The 22,878-nt window shown below is 31.2% G+C and overlaps 1 protein-coding gene across 1 annotated transcript in view; it reads right to left on the bottom strand.

Annotated features, from left to right (window-relative positions):
• LOC129220962 (ribosomal protein S6 kinase beta-2-like) overlaps positions 1-22,878 on the bottom strand; it is a 91,108-nt gene that overhangs the window by 65,379 nt on the left and 2,851 nt on the right. Inside the window, exons 2-9 of the mRNA XM_054855397.1 lie at positions 22,767-22,804; positions 20,918-21,035; positions 17,414-17,482; positions 16,738-16,809; positions 13,680-13,813; positions 10,984-11,084; positions 3,083-3,173; positions 1,768-1,858 (exon numbers count right to left, since the gene is read on the bottom strand). Of these exons, the coding sequence (XP_054711372.1) occupies positions 1,768-1,858; positions 3,083-3,173; positions 10,984-11,084; positions 13,680-13,813; positions 16,738-16,809; positions 17,414-17,482; positions 20,918-21,035; positions 22,767-22,804 (714 nt within the window). The remainder of the gene's footprint in view (positions 1-1,767; positions 1,859-3,082; positions 3,174-10,983; positions 11,085-13,679; positions 13,814-16,737; positions 16,810-17,413; positions 17,483-20,917; positions 21,036-22,766; positions 22,805-22,878) is intronic.

Here is a 22,878-nt window from a genome sequence, read left to right as displayed (position 1 = left end):
TATAAGTGTTTGTATAACACATAATTGGAAGGGATACCTAAAAGTATTGTTGGGCATGCACAGCATGCATATTAAGTAATTAAGATTTTTTTTTTTTTTGGCATTGTATAATTTACCTTGCAACATGTTGAATTTTACATGCAACTATGTACATATATATGTACACATAAAATATAGTTTATACCTACAGACTCATTAAAAAAAAATTTTTTTTTTATTGCATTGTTTCAGAAATTTGTCAAATATTCAATAATAATTTCATTCATAAATAAAAACAATTTCTTTGTTTCAGGCCAAGCAAAATAGAAAGGACTTATTACTGAATGTGTATTATACCTATTGAAAAATCTTTCATCTAATAACATAAACAGCGGCAAAAAAATTTCCAATCCTACATCAAGGATAAAATTAATACAACTTTTGTATATTTTGCATTTATACTTTTTAATTTCCTTTCCTGCTCAAAATTCAGTCTTTCAAAATGTTGTGCAGTATGTACCAACAGAACTTTAAAGTCCCATTTTGTTTAATAAGCTTCAAATATTGTAATACTGAAAAAGATTTATTTTTATACTTGTATCTCTTAATAAGCTTCTTAAATGCCCTGTGGTTGGGCAGTCCTAAATTTATATATTAAACTGAAGAGATATCTCATCAAGGACCACAAGGTGGTTAAGAAATGAGAATGAAACACATGAAACAGGCATTTCACTTTCAGTATACTAAAGTAAATAAAGGGTTAAAAGAACATGAACAGCAAAAACTTCTGAAAAGCATCATGAAATTCTAAAATAAAAAATAAATCAAAAATTAATGTACATATCCAATCAGGAAAATTTCTACACATTTTTTGCTTATTCAAATTACGACCAATAAATTTGAACGAGAAAAACTTTATGCAATGTTAGTTTTTGAACATTTCACAAGATGTTACACAAAATGGAACCAAATTTGCATTGAAAAGATTTGACTTCAAAATAGAGTACGCTTAATTTATTGAATGAAGATGCAAAGTTAGAGGGATAATAAAAAGTTACTTCTCTTATAACTAATTACATCTTTTGAAATTAGGAAATTACTGATCCTGTGCAGAACATATGTGCTCTATGCTTCCTATTTTAGAATTATGTGTCTTATGTCACAGGGATTATTGATCTGTCTTGTTTTTGTGCAAAATTGCTAAAACATACTGTCAAAAGATTGTGTTTCATACTGTTAACAGAGCAAAATTATAACTTTTGATACATATATATATACTTTGTACTTTTTGAAATATTAAATAAAGTTCCCTTTTTAAACATTAAATAAACCATTTCACTCCTACCCAAGTGGTGGCCAATATGCCGGTACAACCAACCTGCTTCTCTGGGATCTATTGCAAGTCCCTTCTCAAAGTTCAACTGCTTGCATTGCCAACGGTTATCTCTCAAAGGTACCAATAGAGTTGACAATTTTGTTTGAATAACCCTATGGTACTAGCAATTTTGCTTTCTATCTCACCTACCTGGGCATCTTGTCTGCACATAGCACCCTGACTCTTGCTTCACTCGCCACAAAATTTAAATCATTTGCATATCTCTTACCAGACTACATTCCTGCTGGGTTTCTAGGTTGCAGCTCAATTTCTTCTGGGTTTTGTATACATATTTTTTGAGTCAGAGTGTATATATATGTTTTTGTAGCCTAAGAATTTTATTTTACAGATAAAAGTAAACTATTGTAAATTAGATACCAAAAAGCAATACTTGAAAATACAAATCAACTTACAGAGCCAGTTAACATGTCATACATCAAAGCTCCAAGGCTCCACCAATCAACAGCTCGACCATGACCACTTTGAGTTAAAATTTCTGGAGCCCTTAAAAAAATGAAAAAAAGAAATTAAGCAATCATTCTTAGTGAAAATATATAAACTTTGAGGAGACAACCAACTTTTTTTTGTGGCACTTTTTTCATTGGGCTTCTGCAAAAATATTCTATTCTAAAAAAGTTTTCATGTAGGGGAATGCGGGGCAAAGAGAAATTCAATATTTACTCTGATTTTAGTGTCACTTATCTTGTAATGTTTTAACTACATAGTAACACATGTAGGCTATTGTAGTCAGGAAAAAATTACCTCTGAATATCAAAGCATATGATAATACAAGCAAGTTTTAAAATTTGATACCAGTACTTTAATATTTTGTTGTAAGTTAAAAATTATTTTTGTTGTTATAAAATAATAAAGTTCTGGCTACTAACATTTTATATCTTAATTTAGACTTACTAATGATCGGTAAGTTATTTGTTTACTTAATATTAAGCTTTTTTTTTAAATTTTTAATGTTTTGTACAATAAGTGAAGAGCATGCGGGGAAATGTGAAATACCTCATTTTGTTTCTTTATTCAATCATATATTAAACCGCTTACATATTCATTTATTAATTCCTTTACATTCCTTCATTTAGTAATTTACTTGCTTATTCATTTATTTTTTTATTCATTCACTATTTAATTCACGCATTTATTTTTTTCTCATACATTAATTAATTTATTTATTGTTCCATTATCTTTAATTTATTCACTCATTTATTTGATCAAAAATATTTTCTTTTTCACTTTGCCCCATGGGGGAAAAAAAAAGATTGAAAATTTTCCATTTTGTTTTCCAGGTCAAGTTTTAATATAAACCATTATTTTTTTTCACATACTGTGATTTGCAGAACAAATTTCTAATTTGTTCATTTTAGAAAAAAGTTAGTTATCTGACTATTTCACTTTGCCTTACATTCCCCTACTTTCTCCTTTACGATTTCAGTTTTAAATCCACCTTCCAAGTATTTCCAGGTTTCACCCATACATTAGACAGAGAAAACGTCTTTTATGATTTATTTTCTTTATTTGATGCATCTTATTTGTACTAATATGCATATCATTGTCTAAATATTTTATTTTTTAATGTGTCTATGCATAGATGTTAAAATGCCTTAAATTATATTACAATAGCAATGAAAATTATGTAATGAGTTAAGCATTTGGAAATGTTAAGAGAAACTACACACACTTCAAATATAAATTAATAAAAGCTACAAAATAACTTACATGTATTCAATGGTTCCGCAAAATGTGTGAGTAATTGAACCATCTCTAATTGATTCTTTACACAAGCCAAAATCTGTGAGTTTCACATGCCCTAATGAAAGAGAAAAGTGATGCAAAATTAAAAATAGCACAATTGTCAATTATATCAAATATGTTTTGAAAGAAATATTTTTATCCATTTCAGGTAATTCCCTAAATGTTGGAAGTCAAGACTATAAATTTCAACAAGAAGTTCTGTCTAGAACTAGACGAGCCTACTTTCCTGTATATCCATGCTACTTTCTAGTACCTGATCAATATTCTCAAAAATAGCTAAAATCGCAATTTTTTTCAAATAAATTTTTAAAATACTTTAAGCTGCTTTCTAGGAATAAAATATTCCTCACTCATCTAAAAAAATTAAATGCGTAAAAAAAAAAATAGCAACTTTTAAACAAAGCAGCTAATACACTTTTTTCCATTAAAAAAAATCTTTAACAGCATTCAAAACGAAAAAATAATAATTAAAATTAATAAGCTCATTAAAATAAATACATCATATCAAAGAAAAAAAAACATTTCTTTTTCCCCTGTTGCCAAAAACAATTTTTTAAATGAATTAATGCACTTACCAAAATAAATAAAAACAATAAAATGTCAACTTAAAGAAATAATTTTCATTGTCAAAAAAAAAAAAATCGTCTGCACATATCTTTATGTAGAAACATAAATGACTTCGAGTTTATTCGCCGAAAACTGAATACCTAAATTAAAACTTTAGCGTAATATAAAAACAAGTCAGATCAACAATAATTATTTCACAGTCAAAACCATAGCTGCGGAGTCGGAGTCAATCTCATTTTGGGATAAAGGAGTCGGAGTCGAATATCCAAAAATCGGAGTCAGTCATCTGTCCTCTGTGTATAAATTTTTGCCAAAGCTACGAAGTTCGAGTCGAAGTCGGGGAGTCGGAGTCCGATTAATTATCGGGCACAAGAGTCGAGTCGGAGTCAGGTGCCCCTAAATTGTCGGAGTCTGGAGTTTGGCATCAAGAGATGTTTCCAACAAAATTTGTTTGAAGTAAATCCGCCTTCAAGTACGGAATCTACATTGACTTTCAGTTTCCCCGTAGGTGCTAATGTTAAGGGATTTGAACTGTTCAAAATTGAACGGAGAATTGTTCAAATCAAAAAGATATTTTATATACAAGTTTTTCATCAAAAGTTTTTTTTCTACAAAGTTCCCTTGAAGCAAATTCGCTTCACAGTTCGGAATTGCCTTGAATTTCCCCGTAGGCGCTAATGTTAAGTTTTTTTGAATTGTTCGAAATTGAACAAAAAATAGTTCAAATCAAAAAGTGAATATAGGAATGAGGTGTACTCGCCGAGATCTTTCGAACAAAAAAAGTTTGTTCGAATCGGACTATTCATTCAAAAGTTATTAGGGGGGGGGGGGGACAGACAGACCGACAGACATTTTTTCCCATCTCAATACCCTACTTTCCAATTTTTAATTTTTCAATATTTATTTAATTATTTTATTTATTTTTGACTTTTTTTTTGTTTTTTGCGATATTTTTAAGATGCATTAAGCCTTCTTTCATGCTTTTTTCTTCTTTTTCTGACTTTTACTGGTAAAGTAGGCTAAAAACCAGAATTATAAACTCATTTCTGAATTTAAGAGAAAAAAAAGAAAGAAAAATTAATTTGAATTTTGACATCTTGAATTCAAATTATGTTTTTCGCAATCACGAGTGTGTATGTAGGCATGTGTGTTTGTGTGTGGGGGTATGTGTGTTTGTGTGTGGGGGTATGTGTGTTTGTGTGTAGGGGTATGTGTGTTTGTGTGTAGGGGGTATGTGTGTTTGTTAAAGGTGAAGATTTACGGTCGCCACTCGCCACGTGGCGACTCAGTTTTCAAAATTGGCAACCCCAAAAAATTTCTACAGTCGCCAACTTTTTTTGGGGGTTATTTTTATTTTAGATCCCAAGAAAAGAATTCACTCCGCAGATGCATCAGTTCAATAAGGATTCACCGATAGAGACCGTACTCCGACTGAATGTTGTTTATTTTACAAAGCTTGCATGTACTTTCTCTCTGCCTGCCTGTATGTTGGTTATTTTACGTTGCTTGAATGCTCCTCTTACGCGATTTAGGCAATGTAAAAAAAGCAAGAATACAGTGAATTAGGAAGTCATTTGCACACGATTAGAGCGTTAGCTCCTTTGTCTTGACTCTGTTTTTCAAGTAATTAGCGTATTATAATCATGATTTCAAGAAGAAATCATTGTATTTTAGATTATGTTTCAGATTAATTTTGATTATTTCTTCAAAGCAATTACCTATTCACGTTTTTAGTTTAGTTGCTCAAATGGTATATTAAATTCAAACTTTATTTTTTTACATCACCATAAACGGGGTTCGTACGCTCTTTGTCATGGAAAACGACAGGGAAATTTCAAATTTTGCCCCCCAAAATTTTTTTCCAATTTTTTCCCAGGGATTTTTGCACCTTGAGTTCTAATCTTCGTTTTCATCGATGTTTCCTGAAAAAAAAAATATATAAAAGTTTTGAGGCAAAATGACTCTGGCAATAAAATAAAAAAGGACTGCGGATGCCACTTTTGCCCTTCATTAGTTACAAAGAAAAAAATTAATAGGGTGAACAGGAATTATGCACAAATTTAACGGGAGAAGAACATTGTCCTGCAGCTAAAGCACAAGCCTGCGGATGGTAGGGTCAATTGGGAAAGTTGTTTTTTAACCGATAAGTCTTTTCGGCTACAAATGAAACGTAGTCGCCATTTTTGGTCATTTATAAGATGGACGTAGACACGATGCTTAAATGCCTAAGTTTCCAAAAACAAAGCAGAATTGGGTGTTTTCTCTAAATGCAAACTAATGAAAACAACGCAAAATGTGCTGCAACTTGTTTTTTTTTTTAAATTTATTTTAAATATGTAATTTTCTTGAGAAATGAAAAATTTTGTTCTTAAAACTTATATCATCATTGCCTTGGACGCAAATGTGCTAAAAACTTTTCAACTGAATTGTAGTTTCATGAAGATTTATTATTTTTAAATTGTTTTCCCGCTACAAATTCAAAAATTATTTCTTAATTTTAGTCGTATCCGCCAGATTTGGTCATTCCCAAGATGGCAATACACAAGACTTTTTAAGAGCCTAAGTTTCCGAAAATGGCATTGGATGTTTATTGCAGTGCAAACTATTGATAACAACGCAAAATGTGCCCTTTTTCCCCGGGTAATTCGTAATTATTTTCTGGAAAAATGCGAAATTTTATCTTCAGAGCAATTTTTTTTTTTTATTCTAATTGATTTAGACACTTTTGTGCTAAAAACTGACTATTTTGTCTTAATTGTAGTTTTCTAAGGATTAATTATTGATCTTTTTCTAAAACAGTTTTATGTTTTGCTTTAAATCTTGTACTGAAAGTATAAAAATATTTTGCAAATTTTGGCTCTTTAAAAGTGAAAAAAAATCATATTGTATGTTTTTTTTACATAAACCCTCGAAGGTCTTTACGATCCTATTTGATTCCCAAGTAACTCAAACAGCCTTTATTCTGAAAAAATCGTCAAAATAGGAAGACAAATTATTTAATTTAAAACTTGAAAAGGCAACTCGTTTTGGACTACAGAAAGCCCCCCCCCCCTCCCATGCACCCCGTTTTATCATTCCTTTGCCATAAACAATGTTCTATGTTGTCCCATAAATCCTGCATTTCATTAAAAATCCTATACATCATTAAAAATAGAAAGAAAAAAAACTATATTTCTATAAAATATATCTTATATTTCTGCTGTTATGTGGACGCTAATACTCGCAATCGATATAAGGAATACATTCCATTGAAAATCGTTTATACAATGGAGGCTAGTTTCTATTTATTCAAATAACTATTGTAATTTTTCATCAGATTAAAATATAAGCCAAATAGCCAGTCCTTTGATCGTTTTCCCTTCATAGTCATCCTAACATGGAGATGCTGCGTATGGAACGTAGTCGCCATGTTTGGTCATACCCTTAGTTCAAATAATGCAAAAAGAATTTTTTTTTTTTTTGAAATATATTCTTGGTAAATGCCAAATTGTTTATTACTGGAGAAGGTTTGTAGTTAGTTATTTTTATGCCAAAAAAAAAAAAAAAAAAATCCTAATTATTGAAAAAATTCAAATCATATGTTTATCTAATATTTTTTCAATTCCCTTCGTGCTAATTTTCTTACAGTTAATTCTTTTCATTAAACTAGTTACCTGAAAAGTGCATGTTGATTTTTACTACCATGGCGTTTGCTATGATTTACAAAAAGATTTTAAAGGAATTTGTTGTTGTTGTTTTTATGGGAAATACTTTTTTTTTTTCACTGTGGGACCATGGTACTGTGTACACTACTTTATTTTTGGTTTAATGTTATTTTTTTCTTATGAAACTTTAAAATGGGTGGAATGAATCATTTGCTTCAGGAGTTCCCAACCTTCACCCCAGTGGCGTAGCTAGACCCGACTTTCGGGGGGGGGGGGGTTACTCCTTATATATATATATATATATATATATATATATATAAAAATTTTTAGTATTAAAAAATAAGAGGGAGGGGAATCTTACATACTTTGGAATGGGGTGCCCCAATTCCGATACTTGTGTCAAACAAAACAAAAGCAAAGATTTTTTTTTTAATGTTATGGAAAATTCTTTTTTTTCTTTTCCCTCCATTTAATTTAAAGTGAAATTTTCTAGCAACATCTTGTCAAAAGCAGTCTATCCAAATCAGTGGGAAATCACATATCTGATGAGCGTGTTCCGTTCATTTCAGTGTGACTGCTTAATTTATAGGCCAACACACATCTGCAAAATCTGGCATCCCTGAAAGCTAATAGGTACTTCCATTTCCGCCTGTAAACTGGATGTTTGACTTTCAATATCATCGGTGGTCAGACTATAAAGACTATTTTTACCAACTTGGTTTGCACTAAAAGTATGAAATAAAATAAAAAAAGACATCTTGAATTATAACCCGCAAAAAATTAAAATGCTTTTCATATCGTTACATTTATATGTTGCTTTTTATGTATTTACATTTATGCTAATTCTAAAGCAGTTAAGAAAATTTGAATAAAAAAAGTTAGGGAAGAAATGTAGTTGCTAGAAAGTTATTTGCTCAAATGCATACCATCTGTTCTCCTCACAAGTCTTTATTTTTAATTTTATTATCTGCTTTAGAATTTACAAAAATATCTATTTGAGAGAGCAACAGCAATTTTCGAGTATTATAAACAGAAGTCTTTTTTATTTTCTACTTTTTAATGCGAACCAAGCTAACAGAAATAATCTAGATTCATTTTGTTTTTAAACATTTTATTCATGTAATGCTATGCAGTTTTTCTTTTGAATTAAAATAAAATTACCTTCAGAAGGGTCCGATGGGACTAATGCTGCTTTGCAGATTGTACTTCGTTTTCTTCAGACGATGTTAACTTTCTCTTTTTAGAGCAATCCATTTGGTCATTTTAATTTTTTTCTTTGGGTTTAAAAAAGCTTGTTATCGGTTTTGCTCGCTTCATTATGCAACAACTTTCACTTAGAATGTACTACTTTAAACAGACTACACGTTTCCAAAAGAATACGCTGTAAATACTGGCTGAAAAATCAATATGATTTCAATGGATACTCTGGTTAGCAAAGGTCGTTTTGACTATGATCTATGACACACACGAGACCAGACCAACAATCGTCTCGAATTCAGGTGATGCTGTCATTTTCGGATTCGAAGCCCAATGATCTTTAAAGCAGCAAACAAAAACATTTTCTTCAACTCAGAAACAGAGGAATTGTCTTCAAGAGCTGAGGAGGCAGTGGAAAAGAGGGAGAAATGCGTTTCACGAATAGGCTTTCCAGGAAAATTAACCAAAGGACAGTCGTTTCGCGCACTTTCTTGGAAGAAGAGTAAAGGGGTGAAATTCACAGGTTTGACACGCAAGATGAACATTTCAAGTTCATGGTTACAGGTCATTCAAGTTAAAAGCCTGTTATCTGGATTAGTACTGCCAATACCTCTTATATTTCCATGATTAATATAATTTATATTTCTTGTTAGCATTCCTTTCACTTTCATAATATTTGTTTAACAAAATACAAATTGATCCCCCCCCCCCCCCATTCTTGTACTAGAGCGCTGTTTTCAAAACCCGGTAAAACTGGTGCCCACCAAGTTTTTTGAGTCTAGTGGCCATTGGCCACTATTTTCTGAATCTTGAGGTCTAGTGTTTGTGTGTAGGGGGTATATGTATTTGTGTGCAGGCATGTGTGTTTGTGTCTGTGTGCTAGCATAAGTGTGTGGGTAGTTGTGTGTAGGAAAGTGTGCGTGGGGGAGGGGGTTTGTGTATGTGTGTGTAGGCATATGTGTTTGTGTCTGTGTGCAAGAAGCATGAATGTGTGGGTAGTTGTGTGTATGAAAGTGTGTGTGGGGGAGGGGGTTTGTGTATGTGTGTGTAGGCATATGTGTTTGTGTCTGTGTGCAAGAAGCATGAATGTGTGGGTAGTTGTGTGTATGTGTATGTTTTTGTGTGTGTATGTGTCTGTATGAGTGTGTGTATGTGTTTATGTGTGCATGTGTGTGTGTAGTTGTGTATGTATGCGCGTGTGTATAGGACATGGATGCAACCTGGAGACGGCTTTTGCTATAGGACCAGCATCATGAGGAGCTGGTCGACAGTGATGGTGCGGAGGGTGACGGTGGGAAAATAAAATGATAGGACGCCAAAAACAGTCAAGTGAAAACAATAAGCAATAGTGATTGCTCAAAAAAAAAAAAAAAAAAACAATGTCATGTGTCTAACGACAAGTGTTTGCACCATGTTGCGGAAACTCACTGGTGAGATAAATTCACTTGATCTACAAGTTTGTTGTTGGCACTCTCAGCTTCAATGAGATGACATCTGCCTCCAGCTTGGTTATTCACTATTCCTGAGTGAGGAGTTAGAACGAAACTGTAGTCTCGGGATGTGATAACCGAGCTCTGTCTGATATGTTGCATGTAAAGAAGAATTATTTTTTATTGTACATGGAGATCTGATTGACGTATCGGGTCAGAAAGGCTCTTTTTTAAAAGAGTATTAAAAAATTGAGTTTTATGTTTGAAACTGCATTAATAACTTCTAAAAGTTCAAAAAAAGTTAAATACCAGATTTTTTTTTTTTTTTTTTGCAAATTTGAACAATGGAAATGTTGAAAATTAGGACATGAAATGCTTCTACACATTAACACTAATAATGTAAGTACAGTCTGTCCCCTACACAAAGCAGGATAGTTTCAAAAATTTTGGATCCACACTTCTTTTTTATTGAAAAAGAGGTTTTTATAACCCTAAAACACATGCTTGCAATTTCCAGCAAATTGGGGCATTTTATGCCCACTTTGCTGGAAACTGTTGATTATTTCTTTTATTTTTCAGTACTGTATTAAACACTGAATTTATACGATTTTAATTGGCCTTTGACATTGAAAATTTAAGCAGTTGTTGAATCTAAAGCAAAGTATAACCCAAGATCAACGCATTAAAAAAATACTGAATTGCTTTTTCCATACAAAAAGATAAAATGTGGTGCAGGTACATATAAGCTTTGGTTTTAAAACAAAGCTTATACATAATAGACACAGACATAGCTCATACATACACACAAAATTTTTTAGATTATTTAAATTTTCTTTTACATTGAATATGAAATTTTTTTTGCCTGAAAAAAAAAGTACGATGAATTTTTACACATGAAATAAAAATTAAGCAGTTTTAAGTGAAATTAAGCATTTTTAAATGCCCCCGATTGTAAAAAAAAAAAAAGGAAAAAGAATAAATGAGAATTAAAATTAATTTCATGCATAAATATTTCAACTTTTGTTACCTTCAGAATCTAATAGAATGTTTTCAGGTTTCAGATCTCTGTAAATTATTCCTTCTTGGTGCAAATGTTGTAAAGCTAACAATATTTCACTTAAATAAAAGCTGAAAATTAAAAAGACAAAATAAAAATTAAATACTAATTGTAGAGCACTTAAAATTACAAGATTAAAACTTATGGAGGGGGAAAAATGTTGCTAAGAAACATCCAATAAGCATTTTATAACTAATAATATAAGTACACAAATATATGTAGGCTACAGATATCAATTTAATTCAGTTCCAAGATTTAATTCAAATTTCAGTTAATAATTTTATTTTTAACCGACTTCAAAAAGGAGGCGGTTATCAGTTCATACTGTATGTATGTTTTTTTTTGTTTGTCCACTCATAGCGTCTCACCTAGTGAACCGATTTTGACGATTCTTTTTTTAATGAATAGAGGATGGCTCAACTTAGGTCCCATTACTTTGTTTGACCATATTTGTTCTTTAGAAAAAAGTTATGGGCAAAAAACAGTAAATTTCCCTATTAAATGATTAAAATGATATTGTAGCGAAGTTCGCACTTTTCATCCGTGGATAACGGTGGCTCAGTGGTAGAATTCTCGTCTCCCACACGAGCGACCCGGGTTCAAATCCTGACTAGGACAAAGTGAATTTTACTAAAATTTCGTTTCTACTGTTTCCCGTATTTTCTCCAATGTTCTATTAATTTCTGTATCTTTTCAAGTCTGGAAAGTTCCAGAACTTTTTCAAGTTGTATATAAGGAGATGTAACGTTCATTCGTGGTTCTGAATAAAGATCTCGAGTTGAGACTAACGAGTATTCGCTTCATTTGGCTTTCACATTGTCTTCGCTATCTTCATCTACGCGACAATATGAAACTCATTGTTATAAAAGTTTGGTGCCATATAACTGTAACATTAATAGTAATTGTAATTTTGAATAAAGGCTTTTCTAAAGCAATACAGTGATATAGAGCTGCACTTCTTACTAGGTAACTTCTTACTTTTACTTAAATATCTACATTTACACTAAAAAGAATGAAATAAAAAGATTTTGAAAAAAAAATAGAACCGACTTCAAAATTGCTCTAAAAAGTGAAAAATAATTTTATTCTTTAAACACCATCGATAATACTTTTAAACATAATTTTTGAAGTTGGCGCAAAAACAAAAAGTAAAATCCATTGTAACCATGCTTCGTTCATATTTTTATCAAAAAATCATCCAAACTTAGGAACGGAACATTTATATCGTTACTCAAATATGCTGTCATCAATGCGTAATGCATGTGGTAGTGAAGAAACTGGACGTGGTTAAATTTATACTTGTAGTTGAGTTATGGCTGTGAATGATTTTATCGATCGTTTTTGCGCCAACTTCAAAAATTATGTTCAAAAGTATTATTGATGGTGTTTAAAGAATAAAATTATTTTTCACTTTTTAGAGCAATTTTGCAGTCGGTTCTATTTTTTTTTTCAAAATTTTTTTATTAATTTTTCACATAACAAAGTAAAAACTAAAAAATTGGTTTTGCTGCATTCTTATCTGTATAATTGCAATATTTTTCTCTTAACTAAAACTTTAGCTGAGAAGTTGTAGCATTCCTGCTAGGCCTCGCTATAATGAACAAATGGCAATCGATCTTATCTGGCCACCATGCTTCGTGGACAACATTGCTTCACCAGGCCATCTCTCAATGGATCCTGTATCCTGGAACTGTCTCCATAAGTTGTGAGCCATGCTCAGCGTTAAACTGAATTCTCTATAAATCTGGACCTGAGTCGAGCCTGCTACTACCCTTCCCACAATTCCCAGCTCATTTCATCTTTCAAATGTTAGTGTTACCCATTTTTAATGTTAGAATCAATAAATACTAATTTCACTTGACTTAATTCTCTTAACGCCTAGTGGCGCATGAGGCTGCTAGCATGCATTTCATCCAGCCTGGTTTAATGATGCCACCCTGGCACACCTCCAGCTTGCCAACCAAAGGCATTTTTTTAAGTATAACCACCTGATGCCAGGTTAGTTTTGGATGCCCTCGCTTCCTCCTGCCATCAGGGGTCCACTCCAGAGCTGTTCTTGTTGGGTTTATTGTTTGCATTCTGAGAACCTGTCCTATCCATTACCATCTGTGCTTTTCTAACAGTAGTTAAGGGCTAAAACTAGTGAGTTTGTATAGGTCTCAATTAGATATCCTTAAACACTAATTGCTGCAAAAAACACCAAGAAATTTGCTGAGACGTGCTAGCAAATAAGATGCAAGTCTTGTGGCACTTGTTAAAGTACAAATGTAAGCAGTATGCATTTTTGTCTTGAAGTAGTGGTTTAACATTTTGTTCATTTCTTTACATGAGATTCCACAAATTGTACAAATTCTCTAAATTTTTAACAATAGTATAGTAATGCAGGATACACACTAGGGAAAAATCTGTGGCGGGATTTCCCACCATGACCACAACGTTAATAAGGACTTAATTGGGAACTGATTGCCAAATGAATTTTTGTTGAATGGGACTTTGGAAAATGCTATGGAAATCGAGCATTTCTGCTTGCCCCCTAGTGAGAACTCTGACTAATGACTCCTTGTTAAATGCTTTTTACATGTATGTTTCTGTAAGTGGTAGACTATCAATAAATTCTATATCACCACAAAAAGAATGAAATTGAAAAAAAATTGCAAAGTAATTACCATGCTGTATCTTCTAAAAGCATTACTTCTTTTTCAAGGTGCATAAACAGTTCGCCTCCACTGAGAAACTCTAAAATCAGATATAGCTTTCCACCGGTTTGAAAAGCATAGTGAAGGTCAACAATGAAAGGATGCTAAATAGAAAGGTTCAAACAAATTAGATAAAATAAACACAGTTAAAAAAAATTTTTGCAATCATTAAAATAAAAAAAAACTTATTGATCTACAAATTAGACACTTGTACATATTACCTAGAGCAAAAGAGAAACTTTCTTTGAAATGATTCTTGCTAATAATTATTGTAATCTTTGAAAGAAAAAAAACTAACTTACAACAAGTGTCCATATGAATAATAAAAAAACTTTAAAATATTGGCATGTCTACAGCCTTTTGTTTAAAATGTAACATACACAGAGTATCTGCTACATTTAGAGTTTTCAAATCCATGACTTTTTTCCTGGTTTTCCAAGACTTCTGCTCATAACTTTCCATGACTCACAGATGTACTGTCCGACCATCACGAGAAAAGTCACTGCCGAAATGTCTGTGCCTGTCTACTGCTATAGCAACAAGACGCGTCTCATTTTTCGAAGGGAAGTTTAGTGTTGGAAAAACCCAAACGACTGCACAAAATGAGCAGACGAGTGGCGAAATGGCGCCAAAAAGCCTTCCTGCTAATGCTTTCAGAAAATGAACGAAGTCCGTTTCTACGGCAGTAGACAGGCTCAGACTTGACGGTTGTGGCTTTTCTCATGATGGTCAGACAGTATAGTTATCAGAAAAAAACTGATAGTTTTCACAAGAATTGTCTAAATTAGTGCTTTGAGAATTCGCAACTACCTTAGCCGTGCTGCATACATATGAATCTGAAATTTACATCAAAGCAAAATCTGAAGAGCTTAAGTTTTTAGCTTAACACAGGTGGAAATTAATGAAATTTTTTACAAGTGGTTTCAGCTTAAATTGGTTCAGAAGTAAATGGAAGTAAAATTCTTGAGTGGTAGTGGCAATACGACAAGTATCTTTAATTTCGCAGTTTAAATTACAAGAAAGGTTTAAAATAACAGTTAATACAAAATTAATAATGCAAATATAATATTAATACATAGGAAACAATAATGAGCAAGTTTTACAGAAGCAAATGCAACCGGATTTTGAAATGAGTAAAGAGCCTTTTTTTACACGTAAAAATAGCTGAAATACGTAAATTTATATCTAGTCAGTAAATTTTAGCACTTTTATATTTTCTAGTACTCAAAATCTACGATAAACTGTCAGTTTCCATGATTTTCGAGTATTTTAAAGTAAATTAAGATTTTCTCTGCTAAATTTTAATCATGGTCAAAATCTAAGACTTTCCGGGTCATGGACACCCGGCTTTATACAGCTGAACCAGGTTATTTTAGAAACCTATTTATGTCAAAAATTTTCCATTCCTTGCATTCATAGCTTAAATTCAACATTTTTTCCCCTCTGTTTATCTCAAATTTATTTTTTTGAAAACCTCCATATCTCGATTTTTGGCTAGTTATTTTCAAATTTGATCCTCAGCGATCTTTACCAACAGCAAAACATTGAGACAAAAAGCATTCCTACTAATATCAGCCAGTCATAAAAATCCTTTTAGTTTTGTGGGTTATCTAGCCAAGGAAAAATCATTTATAAGGTGCAAGTTTTTTAAAAATTCCATCCACTAGTAAGCTGGAAAGAAGAAGTTGAACAGTGAAAAATCAACAAGAGCTTCTCTTTCCAGTCATTGAAAACATCAAGATTTGTGGTTACATGGAGTCTTAATTTTTCCATTGCTTTGATTGAGGATAAACTAAAATATCAACATTGTTGTATGAAGGCCTGTGAAAGATAATTTTTGTCCTTAAAAGGTCTATAAATTTATCAACGACATAATCACTAAAATTAGTATAACATGTAATCACAATAAGGCATGCAGTACAATTTTCAACAATATAAATGAGAATCTGTTAACGCTTTGATTTTGGTTCAATTGCTTATTTTTACTTTTATCAAACCTCTGTATCTTGAAGTTTTTTTCTGTCCCATGAAATTCAAGATAGACAGACAGGTTTGACTGTACATTTAAAAAAAACATTTGGATTTAAAATATAATTCTTCACACTATTTGTAGAAGTAATCACAACTACAACCGAATTTTTAGGATACAGTAATACAATATAACAGAGCTTTTTTTAAATTTTGTATTTCAACATGCATAAAAATTGACTCAATATGAAAAATACAAAATTTCAAAGCATTCTATTATCATTTATCTCAAGAATTAAAATTCAGAGAATTTTACCCCTAAGAAAAAGAAAATAGGGTGGGACGGGACCAGAACCTTATGAAAACTTGGAAAATGGACGACAGAATATGAAAAAAAGAATTTTTAATGCAATTTTAATCAAGTTGTTTTGCTAATAAAACATTTTCATAAGTAGCACAACACACAATTTCAATAAAATAAGTACTGAGTTTGTACCAAGTCATGCTCTTACTAATGACAAATGCTTATGATTAATATCAATCAGAATCATATAGTAAATTAATAATAATAAATTAGGAGAGAATACAATAATTTAACACACATGCTTTGAGGTTAGAAAGAATAATTTTTTAAAGTGAAAAATATGTTTGCCCCACAATTTGTTTGTATACAAAGATGGAATGGTGTACTTCTTAACAAAAAGTTGCTGATAGATTTTCATTAAAATATTCAACTGCTTTAAAAATTTGATTTGATTTTTTTAACAATAGGACTTTGTACAAAACATAAATGCATCTTCAGTTTCCACCTCCAGCTCAGTTGCTTCCTATGCCGGGGTGATGAGTGCTAATAAGCACAAAACTGCAGTCCTCGGCTGGAATGACTGAGTTGGCGGTGTATTACATGTATAAATGCATCGTTTGAATATTACAAATAGTAATATATTTTATCTGATGTAAAGGCATTTTTATATTAAAACACACACATACACACACAACTACAACAAAAAATATGCACTTAAATCAATTGATTAACAAATTTTTAAAAAGTTATCCTTACCTTGATAGCTTCCAGTATATTACGCTCAGCTTTAGTATGAGCAGTGTCTTTTTTATTTTTCACAATACTAGCCTGCAAATAATTTTATAGATTGAAGAAACAACATAAACACATCAGAATTTACTTACATATAAATAATTAAAATTTGATTTAAAAAATAAATTTGAAAAAAAAAAGGAAAGAAAGAAAACAGATGAAAAAGCAAATAAATTACAAAAATGAAACTGAAATACCAAACTAGCTGTTAACTCAAATTTGAAAGGACCTTGGTTTCTTGTTGAAAGATAGATTTTTTGAAAACATATTTCAGAAAAAATTGTGTGTATAAGTCTTATATTTATTTTTGTTTTCATACAATGTATAGAATTCATTAACATACCAAATTTATTCAAAAATTTAAAAAAGAAATCTTAGTGAAAAAAAAAATCTATTACTACAACATCATTCAAAGCAAAAATTAAAACAAAAAGCCCTGAGTTTTGTTAATTAAAATTATCTACAAGATTTTTACAGCATTATTTTCTTAAACTATATTTTAAATTTTGACTTTGTAATTTAATTCTTATTTAGTTACTTTTCTATTTCGAAAATTTAATTTCAATCAAGAAAACTTTTAACATTTGTTATTATTTAGATCCACAACTGATCAACATTTTAAAAAGACTATGATACTTGCCTTTTTTAGAACTTTCATGGCAAACACTTTTCCTGAATCCTCTCCAGTCTTTTTCCTAACTTGATACACCTGTAACAAAAATAATAAATCACAAAATAACCAAAATTTTACCAAGATTGATTCAAATGTCTTCACTGGACTTCAACTGAAATTTATAAATGAAAATCTACGACTTCTACATATTCATTTAAAAAATCTTTGTATTTTAAATGCTTCAGTTCAGCAATACTAGCTGAACCAAACATAACATCTGCATAGTTACATTTTACCTTCAGAATATATTACAATAATAATTTGGCAGACAAATGCTTCACTATGATTTTTTTTTTTTTTTTCCATTTTTTCAGTGACCTCATTTCATTTTTCAAATAAAATGAGGGACTAAGTTTCCACATCTGTCTTATTGTCACCATGGGCATAGGCAGAGGGGTACAAGGAGGGCCAATTGCATTCCTCTAGAAGAGAGATTTTTATTCCCATAATGATTCCTTTTTGTCACCAAAGATAATTTAAAATTACATTTTTAGGAATTCAATTTCAAAAAATTTCTGGGGACGGCTGCATGACTGCGTTTTTTCGTTTTTCTCGCATCCGACCATAAATAGCACAAGATGTTTCCTTTTTTCCCCCTTTATCTCTTTTTGGCGGGATGCTTGCCCCCCCCCCCTCCCCCCACACAACGGGAATCCTTGCTACGCCCATGGTTTTTGAAACTATATTCTGTTAATCTAGACTAATTGGACTATTATTTTAAAAACTTTCTCTGACTCCCTAAGTTAGCGATAAGCAACCTAAATTAACTACCGATCTATTTTCCAAATTTGACAAACACAAAGGTCGACTTCAGAGGGAGAAGGACTGGTCCTTTCCTTGCTGTACCACTGGTTCACCCGTTCAAAACAATGTTTTCCAAATTTAAAGATCTGTAAAGCATTCTCACCAAATTCTATCTGAAAATTTATAGTAACTTTTGTAGACATTTTTCAGTACAAAAGAAAAACAATGTTTTTTCTTGAAAATTAAAGTTTGTAGCCGTTCATCTGATTGCAACAATTTTGGAAAAAATATTTAATCAACTTTTGATTAAGAAATTAAGCTTAATTTTTTAAAAAGTAAATAATGTTTATTAACGGTACTCTGACAAAAAAAAAATGGTGGAGAATGTGTTGTTGCGATCAACTGGGAACGTCGATGGGTTGACTGCTGCTGCTCTAAGCTTTTGTATTTCATTTCTGAAGGTAACTTTTAATGAAAAACTAGGAGGAGCCTGATATTCTTCAGAAATATTCATATGCTAGTAGCTTAAAATTATGACTCGGTTTGATTGAATAAACGTTTTCTCAATGAAATTGATTGAGAAAACAAGTACGGGAAAGTTCTTAAGAGCTCTCATGGTAATAAAATCGTTAATTAAAACTCATATTCTGTTAAACATTTCACTTACATGCTTTCCATTGCGTACTGTAGGAATTAAAATACTGCAAATGCTATTTTGTAAGCTCACAAACAGATTTTTAAAAAATTCAAGCAACTCACTCTGTTTTTTTTTTTTTTTTTTTCAATTTATTAAGACTTAATTCTCAAGATAAGGCCAGGTGGGATGAAATGACTGTAAAAATATGTATTTTCAACTTTGCCCAGCTCCACTTCTAAAACTACTTAAATATTTTTTTGCTGAAATTTTTCAAACAACAGTTTTCACTATAGCACTTATTTTTGTTATCAAATATCAAATTTTAATTTCATTAGCTGCTTTAGAAAGAACATAAATAAAAAGATATTAAGAGCAATGCAATTTTTGAGTGCTGTAATCAAGAAATCATACAATTATTTTATTTCATATGTTTTTGTGTGAATTAGGTTGATCAAATAGTCTTTAGATTAAAAAAAAATAATAAATTTGAAATGCAGATTGCCCCTCCTCCTTTAAAAATTAAGGTGAATAAGCAAAAATCCAAGAAATCATCACAAAAAACTTAAAAATGGGGACAATTTTTTGGAGGTTCACCTTCAATCTATTCTTGGAAAATCAAGAATATACTATATTTATTTCTTCAAATAAAATAAGACATCATGCATGCAACTATAGTGAATTCAGGGAGAATTGATAGTGGAATTAAAGAAAGAGGGTTGTTGTTTGCGTCAACATTTGCCACTTTCGTGAATTATTCATTGGATTGGCGATTCTTCTGGGAAACATTTCGCTTATCTGATTGGCTCTGTTTTCACCCAATCATTGCCAATCAGACAACGGTATTGCCAAGTGTTACGTATCTTTATTTACTTCCACTATCAGTTTTTGCTGTGAATTCACTATAGTTTATTTTTGAGGGTTCTTGACTAGAGTATTTTCAGTTTTGTCAAAACCTCAGTACTTCAAATTAAACATTCTTATGAGAAATATGAAGAATTCTTTTTCTCCTTTTTTTCACACTCTTTGTCTTCAATGACAAAAAGTAAATGCAACTGCCATTTATTTTCTGGTAGTCTATGTTTTTGGACAATAAAATTGCATTTTTGCAGTAAAAATCGCGAATTCGGTTTTTTAATATTGGAATACAGTTGAACCTTGATATCTCCAACCTCCTTATCTCAAAACCCTTGATGTCTCGAAAAAATATTTTCCCCCTGCATAAAAACCTCTATGTATTTTCCATAAGTTATCTCAAAATTTATTTTTCAAAACCCTTGATATGTCGAAATTTTTGCACAGAAGCAAGTTTCAGTTGTCGTTTTTCTTTGGCAATTTTTGTAGTAAAACCAGTTCCAGGGACCAGTTTTCATCTCTCTTCTTGGAAACTTTGATTAGGGGATTGAAGCAAGACAATAGGGGAGTGTTGGTATGAAAGGGGTGCTGTGTTTTCCAAAGAGCTTAGAATCTTTGTGCATTTCTCTCGAACATGTTGTCCACTTTGAGGAAATGGGGTCGATTTTGCCATCAGTTTCAAGTGAAAACGGAAAATGCGTTCCTCATTTTCATCATTCTGCTTTTTAAACTCAAAAAAAAAATGGCTGCTGAAAACTTTTTGAATGTGGGGAGCTACTAGTTGAAGATAAGAATTTTTAAATTTTTCGGTGAAAAAAACCAAATTGAAATTGTTGTTCATTTCAAAATCTCATCCTGTGCACTTTCAAATCTAGTAAAATATTGAAGACTACTTTATTGATCATAATTTAAAGTGGTCTCATAGTACATTTATAAATGCATATAGTAAACATATGTGTAATTGTGAGAGTTTCTAGTATAATTTTTTTAAAACCTTAGTAACTCAAAAACTCAATATCTCAAAATTTTTTTCCCGTCCCGAGAGATTTGAGACATCGAGGTTATGCTGTATACCTATCATGCATTGAAAACTAGCACAATTTGGAACTACTGAAGCATATTTTTCACCTTTACACTTACAAACAAGAGAAAAAAATGGAAAAACAATATTGTCAGCATCATCTTTTCACATAAAAAGCCAGAAAATAGAAAAAATATTTTTTAAAACAAGTACTTACTTTACCATATCCACCTTTTCCCAAAACTTTAAGAAGTTCAAAGTCACTAGGTCCTGTTTTGCCTCGACCAACATCGAACTTAATATCTGCTATAGATACATTTTCAATATCATCCAATCTATATAATAAAACATTTATTTTTTTTTAGTATTAATAGCCCTATATAATGGTAAACACACAAAGATATGCATTTATATAAGCTATATTTTTCAGGCATAAAAATATGTGCAAGATTCTTAGCAGCAAGATCAAAAGAACATCTCCAAGACTACTTCTTAAACCTCAATCATAAATAAATGGAATTACAGTACGTGCTGCTTAATGTGAACACTTTGGGACAAATGCAACTTGATATAACCAATTGATAACAATAGCCGAAAGGAATCAAGGACGCAAAAAATGAATATTTTTTAAATTAAGACGTTTACAACTGCAAATTAAAATTAGAATTACTCAATTAAACGCAGTTTAAAATTATAAATTAGCAGAATGACACAGCTCATTTTTCTATCAAATAAACCATCCATCCGATGCTAAAGTATTGTTTGCCCATTTTAAAAGCCAGGAAAAAGTTTTTAAAGTAAAGTTTTTTTCTGCATTAACGAACCATTTACTCGTGCATCATTTTCTCTGACATTCGTAAACCAGTTTTAAAGCAGATTCAACTTCACCATCATTTCTAGCACGGTTTTGCTTGTTGTTTAAATCTTCAATTTCTTTTCAATCACGTCACATCATGATTGAATGGTCAAAGTGTTTTAAGAGAAAAATTCTTCTGCTTTACAGATGAGAAAGGAACTTATTTTTTGGGAAGCTACTTGTCAGTGTTTGTCTTTGTATTTCTGTTGACTGAGGAACACAAAAAGAGAAATAATTCAAAATCTATGAAAAAGTGATAACAATAAATAGATACACTGATTATAATATCAGATTTTTTAAACGCATGTTAATATACAAGTATTCCGGGTCTTTATGATTCTGATATAACATATTAACTATGATCTCATTAAGCAGCTCCTACCGTATTAAGTTAGCACAACACAGAAGAAGCAATTATGGAAAAAGTGCATAGTAAAAGAAAATTTTTTAAAGCTATTTCTTTTCCTTTAAAGAAAAATTGACAATGTATTATTTTGTACCCACAACACACTTTTTTTTTTTTTTTTGAATAAAGGAATAAACAATTCTTTTTTAAACATGCAGAAATATTTCAGAAATTCTTCCATATTCCCCAGATGATCCCTATTTTCTGGGCATGTGTGATTATATCTCTTTTTAGGAAATGGCCTATAGTTTGATCAAAACATAATATTTTTTGTAATCAATTAGCAAAAAAGCAGACTACCTTTTTTTCAAATATAACATATATACATTTTACATTACAAATACAGTGAAGCACCGTTTATATGTTTTTGAAAGGACTGTATGAAAAAAGCGTACAAACGAAAAAACGTATAATAGGTATAGGTTAATGTACATTAGACTTTGCAGGGACCAATTTTAAAAACATATAATTGATAAGAACGTATGAAAGAGAAACGTATAAACGGTGCTTCACTGTATAAACAAAGTTACAGGTTAACTAGCTGTCTGCGTGAAGAATCAAATTCATTATGCATTATGTGCAGTATAACTTCGATTTAACTATCTATCAGATTTAACGATTTCCTCAATGTATATAACGATACACTTCACTGTTCCGGATTTGACTGCATTGAATGTCTATGCTCTTTGATTTTACGATAACTATTTCCAGTACCTTGACAATCGTTAAATCGGGGTTAAACTGTAATTGAGAGAGGGAAATTAAAAAAAAAAAACATTAATTTAAAAAAAGTGCTGTACTTACTCTATGGCAGTATGCAACTCCACTTCTTCAGAATACTTCTGGAAGAGAAAAACATAAGAACTTCAAGAGAAAAAATAAATAATAATAAATAATAGCAATAATATTTTGAATT

Source organism: Uloborus diversus, chromosome 4, assembly GCF_026930045.1.
Source record: "Uloborus diversus isolate 005 chromosome 4, Udiv.v.3.1, whole genome shotgun sequence".
Lineage (NCBI taxonomy): Eukaryota > Metazoa > Arthropoda > Arachnida > Araneae > Uloboridae > Uloborus > Uloborus diversus.
This window is presented reverse-complemented; position numbering and strand designations above follow the sequence as displayed.